The 18,599-nt window shown below is 42.9% G+C and overlaps 1 protein-coding gene across 1 annotated transcript in view; it reads left to right on the top strand.

The window, feature by feature from the left end:
- SLC19A2 (solute carrier family 19 member 2) overlaps positions 1-12,775 on the top strand; it is a 35,807-nt gene extending 23,032 nt beyond the window's left edge. Inside the window, exons 4-6 of the mRNA XM_089668300.1 lie at positions 8,777-8,969; positions 11,073-11,214; positions 12,042-12,775. Of these exons, the coding sequence (XP_089524426.1) occupies positions 8,777-8,969; positions 11,073-11,214; positions 12,042-12,194 (488 nt within the window). The 3' untranslated portion in view covers positions 12,195-12,775. The remainder of the gene's footprint in view (positions 1-8,776; positions 8,970-11,072; positions 11,215-12,041) is intronic.
- Positions 12,776-18,599: the final 5,824 nt, after the last annotated feature.

Below are 18,599 nucleotides of genomic sequence, written 5' to 3'. Positions count from 1 at the left end.
AAGTTTTTGTAAGGTCAGGTCTCAAGTTGTATTGTTTTTTACTGAAAAATTGTCATCTTATTCTCTTAATTAAACATCATGGTACCATTTCCTACCTATATAGAAATAAGTAATCATAGATTTCTTATAAATACTTGCCCTCCAAAGGATTTACCCCCCTTCCTGACCAGGCAATTTTTTGCATAACGGCGCTGCTTTACTTTAACTGACAATTGTGCAGTCATGCAACGCAATTACATTTTTTTTAGTGGTATTTGATTGCCTGTGCACTCTTTATTTTTTGCGCTGAGAAAAAAAATATTTTTTACTTTTTGCTATTAAACATATCCAGTAAAAAAAATGTAAAAAATAAAATGGTCATAAATTTAGACCAAAATGTATTCTGCTCCATATCTTTGCTAAAAAAAAATCCCAATACGTGTAAAGTAATTGGTTTACATGAAAGTTGTAGCGTTTTTATAAATGGCGGTATATATATAGTGGGATTTTCCCGAGTCATCTTCCAGGACATCTTCACATGATAGGCTCCTCCCAGGAAACACCCGATCCACTTTCTTTCCCATAAGTAGCCTCTCTCCATAGGGGACCCTCAGTATTGGTGTTTCATCCAGATCAGAAACTACTCCCATTTTTTTTTTTTTTTTTTTTTTTGCATTACCTCTACATGGTCCTTGCGGGGCTCTCCTGGGGGGATAGGGCTTGCTATGACAACCTGTTCGGAAGGGACCCGCTACCCTGTGGGGCAAAGCCTACCTTCCTCCGCTGCACGCCGACATATCCGGCGAGGAGGGGCGGGTCAGTGATGCAACGCCCAGGATCGTCATTTCCAGGCGACGGGATCCGCCATTGTCATTTCCGGCACTCATGGAACAGGAAGTGGAACGCCGCCATCTTGGATATTGGCAGCGGGCTGCAAGTTTGCCCCACGCCACAGCCGCTTCACTCACCGCTGTCACGGTTCGAGAAGAGGAACTTTACGGCACTTCCGACTGAGGAAGGCGAGACGGAAGACCAGGATCACAGGTTGCAAAGGTTCCTTTTTCCAGCAGAAGATACAGAAGGCTTCCTGGAGGTAATTTACGATATTCTGGACTTAGAAGAGGAACAACCGGATCTCTCTCTGCACGACCAACTATATGCGGGGCTACATAAGAGAAGCGCCTGCACGTTCCCGGTCCATTCCACCCTATGGTCTACCATAAAGAGGGAATGGGAAGAGCCAGAAAGGAAAGCCTTTTTTTCCCTAAAACTTTAAAAGGCAATTTCCGGTTGATGGAAGATGCGTCCTATGTAGGAATCTTGCATGAAACCTGATGCCCCCCTTTCGAAGATCTCGAAATCCACGGATCTATCCTTCGAAGACAGAGGTTTCCTAAAGGACTCTGAACCGCAAGGCCGACACGTTTCTCAGAAGAGCATAGGAAGCATCCGCAGTAAACTTTAAACCAGCAATATCAACAATCTGCATTTCCAGAACCCTATATGTATGGCTGGGCCAGCTCTCACCTTGAACAAGGTACGCCGGCTGAGGCAATCCTTAAATTTCTACCGGTCTTGGAAAAAGCAGTGGCATTCATTGCAGACACATCGGCTGAAACCATCAAATATACAGCAAGATCAACTGCGCTCATAATCTCAGCCCAAAGAGCTATTTTGTTAAAATTCTGGCAGGGGACGTCACTTCCAAATCCAGGCCCTGTGGCCTGCCCTTCGAGGGAAAGCTCTTTGGGCCAGGACTGACTTTGGTCCTCTAGAGGTCGGCTGACAAAAGGAAAGTATTTCCAGTCCCCAACAGGCAAGCGGGATGGAAATTTTTTCATCCCAACAGGCAGCACGCAAGGAGAGAGGCCAGATTTCAGCAAAAGAAGAAGGGCTGGGTCTCAGAGGAAAGGAGAAGGGAGGCTTCCTCTTCAACTCCAACCAGGACAAAGCAAAAACTCAGTCCAAGTGACTGGCGGAGCTAGGTGGGAGGAAGACTGGGACACTTCTACACACAATGGCTACAGACTACCCAGAACGCATTCATCCTAGACACAATTCGAAACGGTTACAGGATAGAATTTTCAGGTTCTTTGCGACTCCACTGCCAAGGGAGGAGGGGATGGTGGATGTCCTCCTGAACCTCCTGGAAGAAATGCTCCAAGAGAGTTGTCAGAAACAAAAGGGAGTAGAATCCTCTTCCTCCTCCAGCTGACTAAGAAAGAAGACGCCTGGGAAATACAGAATGATACCCAACCTAAAGAAAGTGAACTACTTCGTAAAACCCAAAAAATTCCACATGGAGACGATCTGCGCAACAAAAGAAATCCTTCCGCCTGGTGTATTCATGGCATCAATAGACCTAAAGGATGCATACTTTCACATTTCGATAAGGGAGGAGTCAAGGAAGTTCCTAAGATTCGTGCTAAAGGGCAAGAACATAACGATCTTGTTCCAATTCAATGCACTCCCTTTTGGTCTATCCTCAGCGCCAAGGATATTTACGAAAATCTTAGCAGAACCTCTGCAAGCCTTGAGGCTAGAAGGGATAAACGTCATCCCATACTTGGACAACTTACTCTTGTTCACGGACACGGAAAGAGCTCTGAAATTCCACGTAGAGCTAGCAATATCCAGGAATACCTAGGGTGGCTATTAAATACGGAGAAATCACAGTCCCTTCCAACAATCACATATTTGGAATATCTTCTGGATTCCATAAACACCTGCTTATACCTGACTCCAGAAAAAGCGCTCAAACTACAACCAGACAAGAGGAGCCTCCAGGGGATGGCAACTTGCACAATCGGAAACACCATGAAGCTCGTCGGCCAAATGACAGCAGCCATACCGGGGGTACAATGGGTGCAACTACACTCCACAATGATACAGACTCATGTCCTTTTCTCACTGGTATGGCAGCCAAGCGTCTCTGGAATCCAGCATTTGCCTCAAACACAAAGTGAGAGAGTCATTGGAGTGGGGAAACATCAACACGCTGGAAACCGTGAGAAGATGGAAGCAAGCCAACAAAAATCATCAGACACAAGAATGCAGGGGTGGGGCGCACACATGGAGGGTTGCCTGACCCAGGGCAAGTGGGACCTGGAAACCGCAAAATGGTCATCAAACTTCAGGGAATTACTGGCAATTTTCAGAGCAGTTACAGCCTTCCAGGAGAAAATAGAAGGAAAAGAGATTCAGATCCTGTCTGACAACACGACGGCCGTTGCATACTTGATCAGGCAAGGAGGCACGAGGTTCCCAAAACTAATGGAACTGGCGGAAACCCTCCTGAGCTGGGCAGAAAGAAACCTAAAATCTATCACGGCAGTCCATCTGAAGGGAAACCTAAATCTGCTAGCGGTCCAGCTGAGCCGAGAGCCGCACAGCGTTCGCCCAAATCTGCAGCAGATTGGGCACTTCCTCTACAGATCTCTTCACCAGCAGAAGGAATGCAAAACTAGGAAAGTACTTCTGCCTTCAAAGAGACCCCCAGAGTGCAGGGACAGAAGCACTGGCCCAGCCATGGGAGGGGAACCTTCTTTACGCCTTCCCACCATTCAGACTACTACCAAGAGTGGTACAGTAGATAGTCGTCTCAGGCCAGAGTCCTCCTGATCACTCCGTTCTGGCCCAAAAGGTCATGGTTCTCCTTTCTGAAGAAACTGAGCCTAACGGACCCATGGATGATACCACCCACGTACAACCTACTAGTGCAGGGGGCAGTGGTACACCCACACTCAGAAATGCTGTCTGTGACTGACAGCATGGCTTTTGAGCGGAGCAGGCTAGCTAAAAAAGGCTTATCAGAGAGAGTAGTCGCCACCATCTTTGCCAGGCGGAAAAAGTCTACAAATGCCATTTATGACAAAATCTGGAGGAAGTTTTCCTTTTGGAGAAATGGGAATGAGTTGTCAGGAGCTCCTATCCTAAATACAGTACTCTAATTCCTTCAAGCCGGGGCAGACAAGAACTTGGCCGCCAATACACTCAAAGTGCAAGTAGCTACTCTGTCTAACTTCTTGGAGCTGAAACTAGTGGAGGATCCCCTGGTGGTCAGATTCCTGAAGGCTATTTCCAGACGCAGAGTCCCTTGCGTGCCAAAATACCCTCTGGAATCTAGGCACAGTTTAAAAAGTTTCCAACAGAAGCCCTTCGAACCCTTTTGGGGGAATGCTCTCTCAGGCACTTGACCCTCAAAGCCACCCTCTTGATAGCCCTGGTCTCCGCTCGCAGAGTCAGTGAACTGCAAGTTCTGTCAGTAATAGAAGTGAGTGGGGGGAGAGAGCGCTAAGACGCATCTACCCTGTGTGCATTTGGGGATGCACCATCAGCAATGGGGGTTAGTAGAAGGTCCATGTGGAGGTGGTGTCCAAGCCAATCTGTAGCAGAGGGCTTATAGTAGTATAGACTTGTCCGAGGAGGCAGCCGGCTGTAAAAGCTTGAAGATGCTATGCACCGCCATGCAAAGCAGTGTGCAGGAGCTGACAGGGAGGGGAACTGTTTTTTGTTTACTAGTAGTAGCATGACTAAAGGCCATAAAGGAGAAATCAGGAGCATGTAGAGCAAACTACAATGTCTCTGCTCAAAATGACATAATGGGTATATACAGTATCTCTGTTAAATTAGCACCACAGGGTGGTAAGCCTCAATCCAAGTATAAACTGGATTTATAATTTAGAAAAGCCTCTCTAAAAGAGAGAAAACAAAATGCCAAAAATGGAACAGTCAGTACTACACAATCATATTCAACTGAGCATCCCAAGCTATATATCAATTTAGGATATGTGCTATCACAGATGGAAAAGAAAATATACTGGCTAGTAACCGATCCTTATAGTCCCTGTGCCTCCCAAGGACCCACCCCAAATTCTTCAGCCCACCACTGACCATCTCTACGTTGGTCAGTGGCCATGGGGGGGGGGGGGCTGTAGAAAGGGGCAGTCCTTTCCCCCATGGAAAGCCTCAACAGGTGATACCAATATACATGATGGAATTAGTAAATTTATTACCAAGTGTGTTGCCCTGCCAGCCATGTGGCAGTATTCAACTTTGCAATTTATAGAGGGTCTCGGGTGCAGCGTGATATGTCCTGAGGACCGCACACTAGTTGAAGTGGGTTAGGCAGCCATTTGAGGTCTTTTGACCTTGCTACCACTGAAGAGGTCACTAAGGTTTTCTCAGAAGATCGTCTCACTACCTGCCCCCTGGATCCTGTCCCCTCACAACTACTATGGTCACCCTCTTTTTCCATCCTGTGCTCCCTCACTCACATCTTCAATCTCTCCCTCTCTAACTGTGCCTTCCCCTCCCCTCCTAAAGCATGCACACATCACTCCCATACATAAAAAGCCCTCGCTGGACCCCACCAACCTGAACAACTTAAGACCCATCTCCCTGCTCCCGTTTACCTCTAAACTCTTAGAACGCTTAGTCTACAATCTCCTGGGCTCCTCCCTCCCTGACAACCTTCTTGACCCTTTACAGTCTGGCTTTCACTCACTCCACTCCACTCCACTGAAACTGCCCTACTAAAACTCACTAATGATCTAACTGCTAAAACCAATGGCCACCACTCCATACTCTTACTACTTGACCTCTCTGCGGCTTTTGATATGGTTGACCATCCCCTCCTCCTTAAAAGAAAAAAAAAAATAACTCCACTCTCTTGGTCTCCGAGACTCTGCTCTCTCCTGGTTCTCCTACTTATCGCAGCGCTCCTTCAGCGTTACCTATACCTCCTGGCTCCTCCTCTTTACTCTCTCTCTCTTTCTGTAGGGTTCCATCAAGGTTCCGTCCTTGGACCCCTTCTCTTCTCCATCTACACCTCCTCCCTTGGTCACTTGATAAACTCCCATGGCTTTAAGTACCATCTGTATGCTGATGACACACAAATCTATCTTTCTAGCCCTTACCTCACCCCTTCAGTCTCCTCTCACATTACTAACCTACTAAGCGACATATCAGCATGGATGTCACTCCACTTCCTCAAACTCAATCTTTCCAAAACTGAGCTCTTAGTATTCCCTCCAACCTGTGCCCCCTTCTTACTTCTCCATCAAGATCAATAACACAACCATCTGTTCCTCCCCCTCATGCCAGGGTGCTAGGTGTAATCCTAGACTCCCATCTGTCCTTTTCAGCCCCAAATCCAATCGCTGTTCAAATCTTGTAGACTTCACCTCCGCAACACCTCCAAGATACGCCCGTTCTTAACCTCGGAAACTACTAAGCAACTTATTCACTCCCTTGTTATCTCTCGCCTTGACTATTGTAACTCCCTCCTCATTGGCCTACCTCATTGCAGGCTATCCCCTCTTCATTCTATCATGAATGCTGCTGCCAAACTCATCCACCTCACTAACCATTCTGTATCAGCCACCCCTCTCTGCCAATCCCTCCACTGGCTTCTTATTGGCCAACAGATAAAATGCAAAACATTAACAATAACCTATAAAGCCATTTATAACTCTGCCCCAAATTACATTACCAATCTTGTCTCCAAATATCACCCAAACCATACTCTCCGCTCCTCGCAAGACCTCCTGCTCTCTAGCTCCCTTGTCTCCTCCTCCCATGCTCGTCTCTAGGACTTCTCCAGAGTTTCCCCCATCCTCTGGAACTCACTACCCCAATTTATCAGACTATCGCCTACTCTGCTCACTTTTAGGAGATCTCTGAAAACCTATCTCTTCAGGGAAGCCTATCCTACCCTCAGCTAATAATGGAATCTTCTACTCTTCCTACCAGTCCATCCCCCACAGTTACTACCATTTTGTACCACTAGCCCCTCCCTCCTAGATTGTAAGCTCCAAGGAGCAGGGCCCTCCTTTCCCTCTTGTATTGAACTGTATTGTTGCTGTATTGTCTCCTGTCATATTGTAAAGTGCTGAGCAAACTGTTGGCGCTATATAAATCCTGTTTAATAATATACTAATAAATGAGCTGTAACGCAACTCAGTGCTCATAAATCCTGCAGCTTTTGTATTTTTTTCAGCACAACACACTTTGTGGTGTTTTGCAACATATTTGCACTTTTGAGGTGCACTAGTGTGTCTTTCATAATGAATGGCAGAGCAGTAAAGCACGTAATCTGTAGTCTTACATTGCATGGGCCCTCATTGTAAAATCGAACTGACATTTGGCTTACATTTTTTTTCCTTTTTTTGTTCAGCTTTTTCTATTCCTCCACAAGAGTAGGGAGCCACTGTTTGTGGAGTCTGCTTATTGTAGGGCTGATAAGCCGACTTCCCCAGCACAAGGGAAAAACTGCCATGTTCAGTCAAGTACACGCAAGCCGAAAATTGGCCAGTACAGCAGTAACTGTCTGAACAGCCAACTTTCAGTCCATGTGTACAGGTGTCTGTTCAACAGGAGCCGGTCTAACACTAGATTCACACTATGCGGGGTGGTTGCGGGGGTGAGAATCGCAGCTGTTTCCACAGCCAAAACGCACTGCTCTTTAGGGATGCGAGGTGGGTGCCAGTCATTCTTAAAGGCATCCCCACGCATCTCAAAGTGCAGTACATTTGCTGGCACAGGAACCGTAGGGAAGTCGCATGGTGCAAATGCACCGTGTGATTTCCCAGCCGCTGTGTTTCCGAAATGGTGCATGAACCTTTTTTTTTTTTATTGTGGGAAATGCAGGCACAGCATCCCACCTCTATGGCACCTATGCATGCAGACTGCTTCTACAAATATTTGTGAGAATTGAACGCTTCCAGGAGCTTAGTGAATTCAGTCATGGTACCATGATAGGTTACCACCTGTGCAAGTCCACCCATGAAATGTCCTTGCTACTAAATATTCCACGGTCAACTGCTAGTGGTATTGTAATAAACTGGAAGCAACTGGGAACAACAGCAACTCTGGTATGCCACGTAAAATGACAGAGTGGGGTTAGCGCATAGTATGCAGAAGTCGCCAACTGTCTGCATGGTCACTAGCTTAACACCTCCAAACTTCATGTAATCTTCAGATTAGCACAAGAGCAGTGTGCAGAAAGCTTCATGGAATAGGTTTCCATGGCCAAGCGGCTGCATCCTAGCCTTGCATCACCAAGTGCAATGCAAAGCGTCAGATGTAGTGGCGTAAAACACGCCGCCACTGAACCCTTGAGCAGTGCTGACGTGTTCTCTGGAGTGCCGAATCTTCCTTCTGTCTGGCAATCCGGTGGACGTATCTGGGTTTGGTGGTTGCCAGGAGAACGATACTTGCCTAAATGCATTGTACCAAGTATTAAGTTTGGAGGAGGGTTGTTTTTCCAAGGTTGTGCTTGGCCCTTTAGTTTCAATGAAGGGAACTCTTAAGGCATCAGCATATCAAGACATTTTGGACATTTTCAAGCTCCCAACTTTGTGGAAACAATTTAGGGGATGGCCCCTTCCTGTTCCAGCATGACTGTGCACAAAGAAAAGTCCATAAAGACATGGTTGAGCAAGTTTGGGGTGGAGGAACTTGACTGGCCTGCACAACTCGATAGAACACCTTTGGAAAGAATTCGACCTCACAAATTCACTGGAAGAATAGTCAAACATTTCCATAGACACACTCCTAAACTTTGTGGACAGCCTTCCCAGTAGAATTGAAGCTGTTATAACTGCAAAGGGTGGGCCAACTCAATATTGAACCCTACAGACTAAGACTGGGAATGCCATTGAAGTTCATGTGTGTTGAAAGGCAGGCTTCTTTTGGCAATCTAGTGTTATAACCACGGCACCTAGGCATGCAGATTGCTTTTATAAACATTTGTGAAAGAATGGCTCATTACTAATGGTCCTTTTTGTTTTTTCAGGTGCCGTAACAGTCTTTGTTGTTGGGTATATTAAAATTTCCTGGTCTACCTGGGGAGAATTGCTTCTGGCTCTGTTTTCTCTTGTTAATGCAATCACGGTGTATATCATGAACATTACTGGAAACATTTGGGCTTGTTATGCCATGTATGTCCTCTTTAGAAGTATCTACATGATCCTCATCACAATAGCGACGTAAGTGATTCCAAACAATGATTTAACCTTTTCACTGCCATCCATTTTTGCAGCCAGAACTAGAGAGAGGTTGTTGGGTGATGCGGCACCTGATCGCTACACCCTTCACCTCCTTTGAAGAAGATGCATTATTTTTATTTTTTTTTAAAGTGTCTTTGAACAATAGTGCCAGCTATTGCACATTCTGAAAATATTTATTCATGGATTTCTATATGTACACTGCAGAGTGGAGGAGGGACAGACCCCTGACCATGAGGATAGGAGAAACTGGACAGACCCAGAGCTCCCTGAGCTGACACCATTTCCATGGGCGGTACAGACTGGGAGTCTGTGAGTCCTGTTCTGCCCACTACAACAAGTAGGGGCAAAATTACATTACTGCTTGCTGGAGAAAAGAACTACAAATGTATGTGCCAAGACTGGTGACTGGGGGAACAGGAGGAATAGCAGTCTTACAAACAGGAAACCCCTGGGAATTAAATTCAAATTCAGCTGTTATCAGGCTATTCCAGAGCAGCTACCAAGTTAACAAGAAAATGGGTGACATATTTGGTAAAGGTAGAAAATCATCAAAAAAGACGTGCCAAAAAAATTTGGCTGGAGTTCTGCTTTAATAACCTGAAGGAATTACCATGTGGTGCAATGTTAGAAAATATCTAAACCCAAGTTGACCGTTAATTTTACGGTACAGGACTAGTATTCATAAAAAAAGAGAGGAAGGTGCCTCTAAGTGCAGCATAGACAATTTATAAGTGAACAATAGATGAATTGCACTTAAAAGATAAATAATTAAAAAGACTCCTTCTGTGGTGTGTTAAGATCCAGGTGAGACGTCCAGTCGTCCAGCAGAAGCTGTCCATAGGATCAGGTAGCATGAACTAGGATGTGTCTGTGTATCACGATGAGGCTTGGAGAGCATAGTTGGATGTAGGAGGTGAAGGGGGCTGCTGGATGACTGGATGTCTCCCCTGGATCTTAACGCACCACGCAATGAGTCTTTTTAACCATTTATCTTGTAAGCGCAATTCATCTATTCACTAATTGTGTATACTGCACTTAGAGGCGCCCTCCTCTCTTTTTCATGTTTACTGCATTAGAGCCTTGCTTCCACTCTAAGAAGAGCTGCCTCAGTGTTATTGCTCCCATCCATCCCTGATATCCATGTGACACCTTTTATCTTACAGCTACAGATGTTGGGCTCTAACAAGGTCGCCCTATATAATATACATTTTCTAGACTAGTATTCATACACCCACCATGGGTTACAGGCTGCTCTCTTCATACAATTGTACACATGAGGCTCCGGGTTCTGCTAGTGTTTTTAGGCGATAGATCTATTCTCCTCTGGAGACATGTGTATTTTTTGGTTTTTTTTAAACTTTTAAAGTGTTTTGTCTAAATATATCAATACCTGACTGCTTTTTGCCTTGCGCTGCTTAGCTGTTTCTGGTTTTGTGATCCTTGGTGTATACCTCTGGTGAACCTGGACTTCATTGCATGAGGTTTACCTGCATTAAGTGTTTGCCTCTGCAGGAACAACTACATGGAAAGTTAGTTGCAGGATGCCATACAGGTCCAGGGCTTCTTTGGGGGTATGCCCACCATAATGGGCAAAGCCTGGACCTCAACAGGCCCAGCTTATTAGGTCTCCCTGTATGTAAAATCTCAGTCCTGGCTCTAAACAACTGGGTATAGCACAGTATGCGGTTTAGTGATCAAATTTGGGATCTTTCAATTTTTTTTTTTTTTTTTTTTTAATTTGGCTAAAGATGTATGTATTTAACTAAATGAATGTGTTAAAATGTTGAGACCCCTATGGTAAACTAGCCTTTGGACTGTGCAGATGTTTAATTTCAGTACTAAATACAGCTGTTTGCTGCACAGACATACAGGGATTGGACAAAAAAATTTAAACACTACATGATTTGCAGGCGTGAAAGTAATGACATGTTTTGCCTTGAAAGCAGAAGTGATGTAACTTTTTTTTTCTTTTTTCTTTTGCTTCCACTGTGTGATGTTACACCTAGCCCTTGTAGTTGACAGACACAAAATCACATTTTGTATTTTTTTCTTTACGAATTACAAAATTGTTTTTCTGTTTAGCTTTCAGATTGCAGCTAATCTAAACATGGAGTGCTACGCCCTTGTGTTTGGAGTTAACACTTTTGCTGCCTTAGCTCTGCAAACACTGATGACTGTCATAGTTGTGGACTCCAGTGGCCTTGGCTTAGGTATACTTACACAAGTAAGTCCTTTCATCCCGTTACTCATCTTTTTCTTCTGGCTAGATATTATACAAAACAATAACTGGGCTCTGTGTGTGTTTTTTTTTTTTTTGTTTTTTTGTTTTTTTCTAACTATGATTGGCCCACATTTGTTAAATACATTTGGGTATATTCTACCCTTTGGTTTTACTAGGGTTGCAGCATTGAGGTGAGACTGATGAAATCTCTTGCCTTTTTGTGCTCCACTTTTGCTGATTTGCCATTCTAAAATCCCACCTTTTTAATCTCTTTGGGACTAGTGATGCACTCGGGTGTTTTCGGACACAAGCGCAAACCTGGCTGAGCTGTCAAAGCTAATAACCAATCGTAGGAGGTGGAGGCATTCCCCACCCCAATCCCAAATGTATACATGTGGTTGCAGGGCTGGAAATGGCGCCACCACTTATGCTTGGCTCTCATCCTTGACCGCTTCCCAGCAGGATAGCTCAGGCATGTTTGTCCAAACACGCCCAAGCTCATCCCTATATGCAATCCAGAAATACTGTCCAATTTTGGTTGTGTGTGTGTGTTCTTTAAGATTCCAGAGGAGAAAATAAAAGGGAACAGCACAGATCCCCCTTGAGAACAGTGTGCGATAATCGCACCAGTCATATCATTCTAAATTATGGAGAAGTTTATTACTTTTTAAGCTGGAAAGTCATTGGTTTCATGGAAGGTACACTAGTACAAGAATGTGTGTAGACCTAAATGCCTGTTATTCTGGTAACTTTGATTTAAGTAACCGTATCCAGCTGACTTATCTGTTGTAATAGAAATGTTTTAACTTGCGTTCTTTTCTTTTTTTCAGTTTAAGATCTATGCTGGGTATTTTGCCATCATCGCCTTTATATTTTTTGTCAGTGGACTCTTTAATGTAGTGAAAAACTGTCGTCACAAGCAAGACCCACATGGAGGCCTTGGGGACTTAAAATTTCCTTTAAAGACAAATGCTTCACTCTGACAGCTCATTGATACTGAAGCACAGAGCAAAGTGAAATAAACTGGTCAGCACCAGGCTATAAGACCCATGTAAAGACATTTTAATAGACAAACATATACATAGCAGTGTAGCAGATAGACATTGCCACTGATGATGTAATCCTGTTACCTTGATACTGCAGCATCTTGTGTTACCTATTGATGTAAGATGACTGTTGCTGGATGCAGACGATGGCACTCAACACGCCAGATGTTCTTTGGAATGTAGTGCAAGTGCAATTATTGTAGAACAAACCGTGGGAGTGAGATCTTTTTCCTATCTCCTATAGCACCAAGTTCCACATCTTTCATTTGGAGCGTTAACTTTTTTTTTTTCCCTCAAAATATTTGGACAAGTTTAGATTTCAGCTGATTTGTGGTTTGATCAGCCTTTGTATATTGATTGTGACTATTTTTGATTAATAAGGCACTGCAGAGAACACTTTTATATTCTTGTGCTGACTCCATCATTTAAGTTCAGCATTTCCATATTGTTTGGCTTTGAACCCATGATTGTTTCATTGAAAGGCAGCACTTGCCACTCACCATTGGTAAAAAGAAAAAGTTGTTGTGTTTTGTTTTTTTGGGGGGTTTTGGCTTATTCTTTTCCCCCAGCAAGTGACTTAAATGCTGCTTAAAAGCATATAGCAGGGGACATGAATTGGTTAGCTCCTCTCTTCCAAAATACTGCTGTCCACTCCACATCTTGTACACATGAATCTCCAAAAATGTCATTTAGCTGTCTCTACCCTTAGTACTTAGTCTAGGTTCTTTTTTACAGTTCTCCTTCAAGAACTGTAAGGCTGAATTACTAATGGAGTTGAGAATCTTCACTCTATAAACTGAAGTGAAGATTTGCTCCACTTATCCAGTCGTGTGAAAAGTAAATTCCTGTTTATTTCATCTTCACATTGAGTAATCAAAGTGAACACTGATACGATTTTAAATGATTCTCCATTTTTTAGTAAATTAGGCTCAATGGCTAGCACTGAATAATCAGTGAACTGTTCAACTTCTACCCAAGTTCATGTTTGATTGAAGTGGTTAGGATAGTAAACTTCTATTCAGAGATGATATAAAGTCAGTTAATTTTAAAGTAGCTCTAAACTGGTGTTTTGGGTTTTTTTTTAAACTGACTGGGAAGTTTTTTTTTTACAATAGAAGAATACTGTCTTTCTGTCAAATATTTCTCCTGACCAGTCCAGCATTTTTCTAAATGTACACTGACCTGGACAGGTGCATAAAATTGTCCATTCTAGGCACAATTTCTGTATTTGCCAGAACAAACTAAATGCCACGTGCATACATGGACATTGGCCATGTTCACTGTTGAAGTTGGGATGATGCAAAGACTCCAGCACTTTTATATTAGTCAAGTCCTCTTCCAGGTTTGAAGACTAGAGGGACCATGGCTGTCACATCGCTAGAAAAGGGCATTTACAAGGTAAATCTTCCAAGTATATTTGCACATTATGGAAACCTGGGGAGGCCCCAAATATGTAAATTGTTTGGTTTCACTTTAAAGAGGACCTACACCCCTTTAAAAAAAAAAAAAAAAAAAGGCAATTTCCAGTCCAGAAGTCCAGTGCTGTTTTCACCCAGGCTCCTTCTTCACCGATCTTTGGTTCCTTGGTGCCACCATTTTGGCTGTGGGAGCCAGCTGTGATATCCTACTGTTTTCAATGCTGGCTCCCCGCTGTGGGTACACCAGATTGTGCTGTGCTTTCAGACTGGTCCTGCAACCTCCTGGGACATGTGATCTGTCCCAGGAGGTTGCAAGTGGAGAGAGGGACGTTGCCTAGGTGAGAAATGCTGAAGTGGGAGTAAGCCAGAAAGATACCTGGGGAAAAAAAGCACCAAAAATGTTACAGTAGGGGAGGACGAAGAGGATGAGCAGAATTTTCACTTTTCGTTGAAGTTCCCCTTTGAGTAAATTTTGTAACTTAAAATGCTGCTTACTGTAGGAAAATCATACAATGGATGGCAATATGGAAGCAGTAGATAACTGAAACATTACTGGATAGTACATTATACTTGAGTTCTCATTTGTTTGCCCTACCTGTTGTATATTTTGTGAAAGTGGCCTTTGATCACTATGTATGACCTCTTTATTAGATGCACTTTGTCTGATAATCTGACATCTGTAGACAAAGTTTTGTTTAGTATTTACAGGTACAAATGAAAACCAATTTTAGCCCTGTTCACACTAGCAAGATTTTCCAGCAACCTGTGACTTTCAGATACTACTTGCACTGCTTTTGGGTAACTCTTGTGCGACACATCTCCCATAGACTTCAATGTAAAATCGCCAGCAAGTCGTACATTTGTCCTAATTCCAGTGACTTTGCTGCTACTTCTGAGGCAGTGTTTTGGTTTTGTTTTGTTTTTCTCTTCAACCCTCACCTATCCTCTTTGGTCATCCTTGCTGTTTAAAACTTTCTCCTCAGCTCATCCCATCCCAATTCTGAGCGTAGTGCAAAGGCACGTTTTTGTTTTTTTGTTTTTTTTCTGCATGTTTTTCACATGTAAACACGCATTGTGCATGGGGCAGCTCATTCAATTGGATGGGCTGCCCTACGTGTGAAAAATGCCTCAATTAGTAACAAGAACCTTTTCGGTTTATGGAACATTGCACATTTTGGAAGCAAAACACGTCTGCTAACCGCAATTGGGGTGTCATTAACAATTAGCCCACATTCACATCTGCGCATTTTTGAACACACTGCAACCTGTGTTTTTGCATCTGCATGCTTCTGAATGCACTGCAGCCTGCACAGAAAATGCACTGCTATGCGCGTCGTCCTTGCGTTGCCATTTAGGCTGCATTCTCATCTATGCATTTTCAAATGTGCAGCAACCTGCACGGAAAATGCATGCCTTGCTGTGTTTCGAAAACGCACAGCAACACGTAGCGCTTGTGTTGCTATTTGTTTACATCTGTGTATCTCCAAACACATGGCAACCCACACATAAAATATGTGCTTTGCCACGCCTTTTTGGAAATGTGCATCACGCTTGCCTTGCCATTATGGTGATAAAAGTAAGATGCACGTTTGCAGCGTGTTTTCTGTGCAGGTTGCTGCGCATTCATAAATATGCAGATGTTAGTGCAGCCGAATTGTTAGCAGATGCATGTTTTGCTACAAGACAAAACACGCACTCAAAAAATGTGATTCTCCATGTTTGAAAATGCTCTAGAGCTACTTTTGGGGTATATGTCTTGCATAGGGTAGTCCATTCAAGTAAGTGCACTGCCCCTTGTGCGACACACGTTTAAGGTTGAAAAACATGGGGGGGGGGGGGGGAGAGACTTGCGTTTTTTGCTATGCTCAGGTGTGAATGGAATGTGTTTGGGAAGAAGCTTTTAGGCAGCAAACCTGACCGGGAAGGAGAGGTGGGGGGGGGGTTACGAGGTTTAAATAAAAAAACACTGATTCATCAAAGTCGCTTAGGTATGCTTCTTATCAGTGAATTAGTTTAACCACTTGAGCTCCAGACGATTTACCCCCCTTAATGACCAGGCCTCTTTTTGCTACTCGGCGCTGCACTAATTCAACTGATAATTGTGCGGTCATGCAATGCTGCACCCAAACGAAAGTTACGTCCTTTTTTTCACACAAATAGAGCTTTCTTTCGGTGTAATTTGATCACCTGTGTGCTTTTTATTTTTCACGCTATAAACAAAAAAAGGCCAAAAATTTTTAAGAAAAACAATATTTTTTTATTTTCAGCTATAAAAAATATATAGTAAACTCAAAGTTGGTTATAAATTTAGGCCAAAATGTATTCTGCTACATGTTTTTGGTAAAAAAAAATCCCAATAAGTGTATATTGATTGCTTTTTGTGGAAGTTATAGCGTCTACAAACTATGGTATAGATACTGCAATTTACACCATTTTTCTGCTATACAGCGCTGCGCTAGTTTAACGAACAATTGCGCGGTCATGCAATACGGTACATAAATGAAATTTACATTCTTTTTTCCCCACAAATTGAGCTTTCTTTCAGTGGTATTTGATCGCCTGTGCGGTTTTTATTTTTTGCGCAATAAAAAAAAAGGCTGACAATTTTGAGGAAAAAAAAAACAATATTTTGGACTTTTTGCTATAAAACATGTCCAGTAAAAAAAAAATGCAAAAATCAAATTTAGTCATAAATTTGTGCCAAAATGTATTCTGCGACATGTCTTTGCTAAAGAAAAACCCAATACGTGTAAATTAATTGGTTTACGTGAAAGTTATAGCGTTTACAAATGGCGGGAAAGATACTGGGATTTTTAGGGGTTTTTTTTATACTGATAATGGCGGCGATCAGGGACTTATGGTAGCGACCAGCGACTTACATCGTTTTTTTCCCCACAAATTGAGCTTTCTTTCGGTGGTATTTCATCGCCTGTGTGGTTTTTATTTTTTGCGCTATAAAAAAAAAAGGCTGACAATTTTGAGGCGGGACTGAGGTGGACATTTTGACATTTGGGGGTACTGACATCCCCAAAAACACTAATACAGTGATCAGTGCAAAAAAAAAGGGGAGTAAGGGGAGTGTTTTACTAGGGGGCGGGGGTGTGTACTGGGCGGGACAAGGCTGATCGAGAAAGAGAAACTGTTCTTTCTCAATCAGCTCATCCTCGAGCTGAGAAGGAAGTGACAGACAGCACAGCTACTGCAGCTGTGCTCTCTGTCACTGTTTGCCGCCGATCGCTGGGACATAGCCGCTAAGGAGCGGCTGTGACCCGGCGACTGACATCTGCGGCGGTGATCCGCGGGACAAATAGGGCGGCGGCGCGCCTCGCGCGCGCCCCCTATTTGTTTATAAAACACACGTCTTAAAACGTGGTTTTGCCTGTGAGTGCCGCCCTGCCGCCGTATATGTACAGTGGCTGGGCGGCAAGTGGTTAAGTCGCACCTAGTTGCGGGGAAGTCACTAGTGTGAACCAGGCCTTAGGTCTGGTGATTTCAACAAACTCTTTGCTCTTTAGTAACAGAGTGATTTTAAAAAGGTATAATGTTACTAAATCCACAGCAGCAAAATCCGTATATATATGCAGTAAAGCCTGCTTGTTAAACTCACTTGAGGTTGAATCTAAGCGGTTATTTCTTGTGTAAAAAGGTTGTTTGATCCTTTCTTCTCTTATCCTCCCCTTCTTCCACAGTCCCCATTACACCTGCTGATAGTACAGAGACCTTGGAGGAACTCTGCACATGCAGTTTGGTGTGTGTGCTTTTTTTTTTTTTTTTTTTCTTTTGTTAAATTATAGGAGAGTGCATGTGATCAGCACAGGGCCAATCAATACTGTCCAGACAGTCAAGGGTCATGCAGCACAAGCTTTAACTAGTGCTCGGCCAGACACTGATAGTAGTCACAAAACTGCTATATACTGCTGATGAGCAAAGGTATTTAACAGTCTGTTTACTAAAATAATTGCATTTCCATGTTCTGTGTACTGTGCAGTGCCATGGGTTTTGGAACACTTTGTTAAAATTATTATACAGTATTTATAAAGCGCCAGTAGTTCACTCAGCGCTGTACATTACAATGTGTATTATGTCTTGCTGCATTTCAAAAGATACAAAGCACATGGCTTTATCTATAATAATGTAGACATTTGGTACTAACCGGAATGGTAAAGCTGGTTCTTTACCCTTGTTTTCAAAGGTTCAGTCATCAATGAATGGGTTTTTTTTTTTTTTGTTTTTTTTTTTTCATAACAATGACCATATGTTAAGGGCTTCCCTGTTTGGTTTTTTTTTTTTTTTTTTTTGCAGGAAGACATTTCTGTTTGTCATTTTAGTTCATTTGTAATAGTTTGACAGATATTGAGTTCATAACGGATATTTATTTTAATAAGTTCTGCAAAAAGGTCAAAGTCTTCGGCAACATATGCTGACCATGCACTATATAATCTGTGCAGGTACCTTTTTTAGCTCTACCATCATTGATGTAGTACAAGGGCATGCCTGATTTGATGATGTATAAATGGATTGTTTAGGTGTGTCCTTATTCGTTTTTTTTTTTTTTTGGTAAAGCTAAAGGAGATCTTACAATGAGATTGTATAGTGTATAGCCATCTGTAGATCTATGGTTAATTGACAACAGCTTTTTGTTTGCCTTGCTGTAGCTTAGAGGAACTGCTATTTTTTTCTGTTTACGATTTTATAAACTTTTTAATGTATGGATTACTCACATTCAGCTTGGCATACAAATCAATAGGGTTCGCATTTATTGTGCCATAGAAGTGGGTTAAGTGTTTAGCTTTCAGAAATGCTGCACGTAGTTTTGTTTTTTTTTGGGGGGGTTTTTTGGGAAATTGTCTTGAGGAAAGCAAACACCCATTAGTTTTTATGCTAAACTGATCAGTAGGGGTTCACTAGTACATTCTCCTTTTCT

This window comes from Staurois parvus, unplaced genomic scaffold (assembly GCF_062004578.1).
Source record: "Staurois parvus isolate SC_StPar_1 unplaced genomic scaffold, SC_StPar_1.0 ptg000056l, whole genome shotgun sequence".
In the NCBI taxonomy this organism is placed as follows: Eukaryota; Metazoa; Chordata; class Amphibia; order Anura; family Ranidae; genus Staurois; species Staurois parvus.
This window is presented reverse-complemented; position numbering and strand designations above follow the sequence as displayed.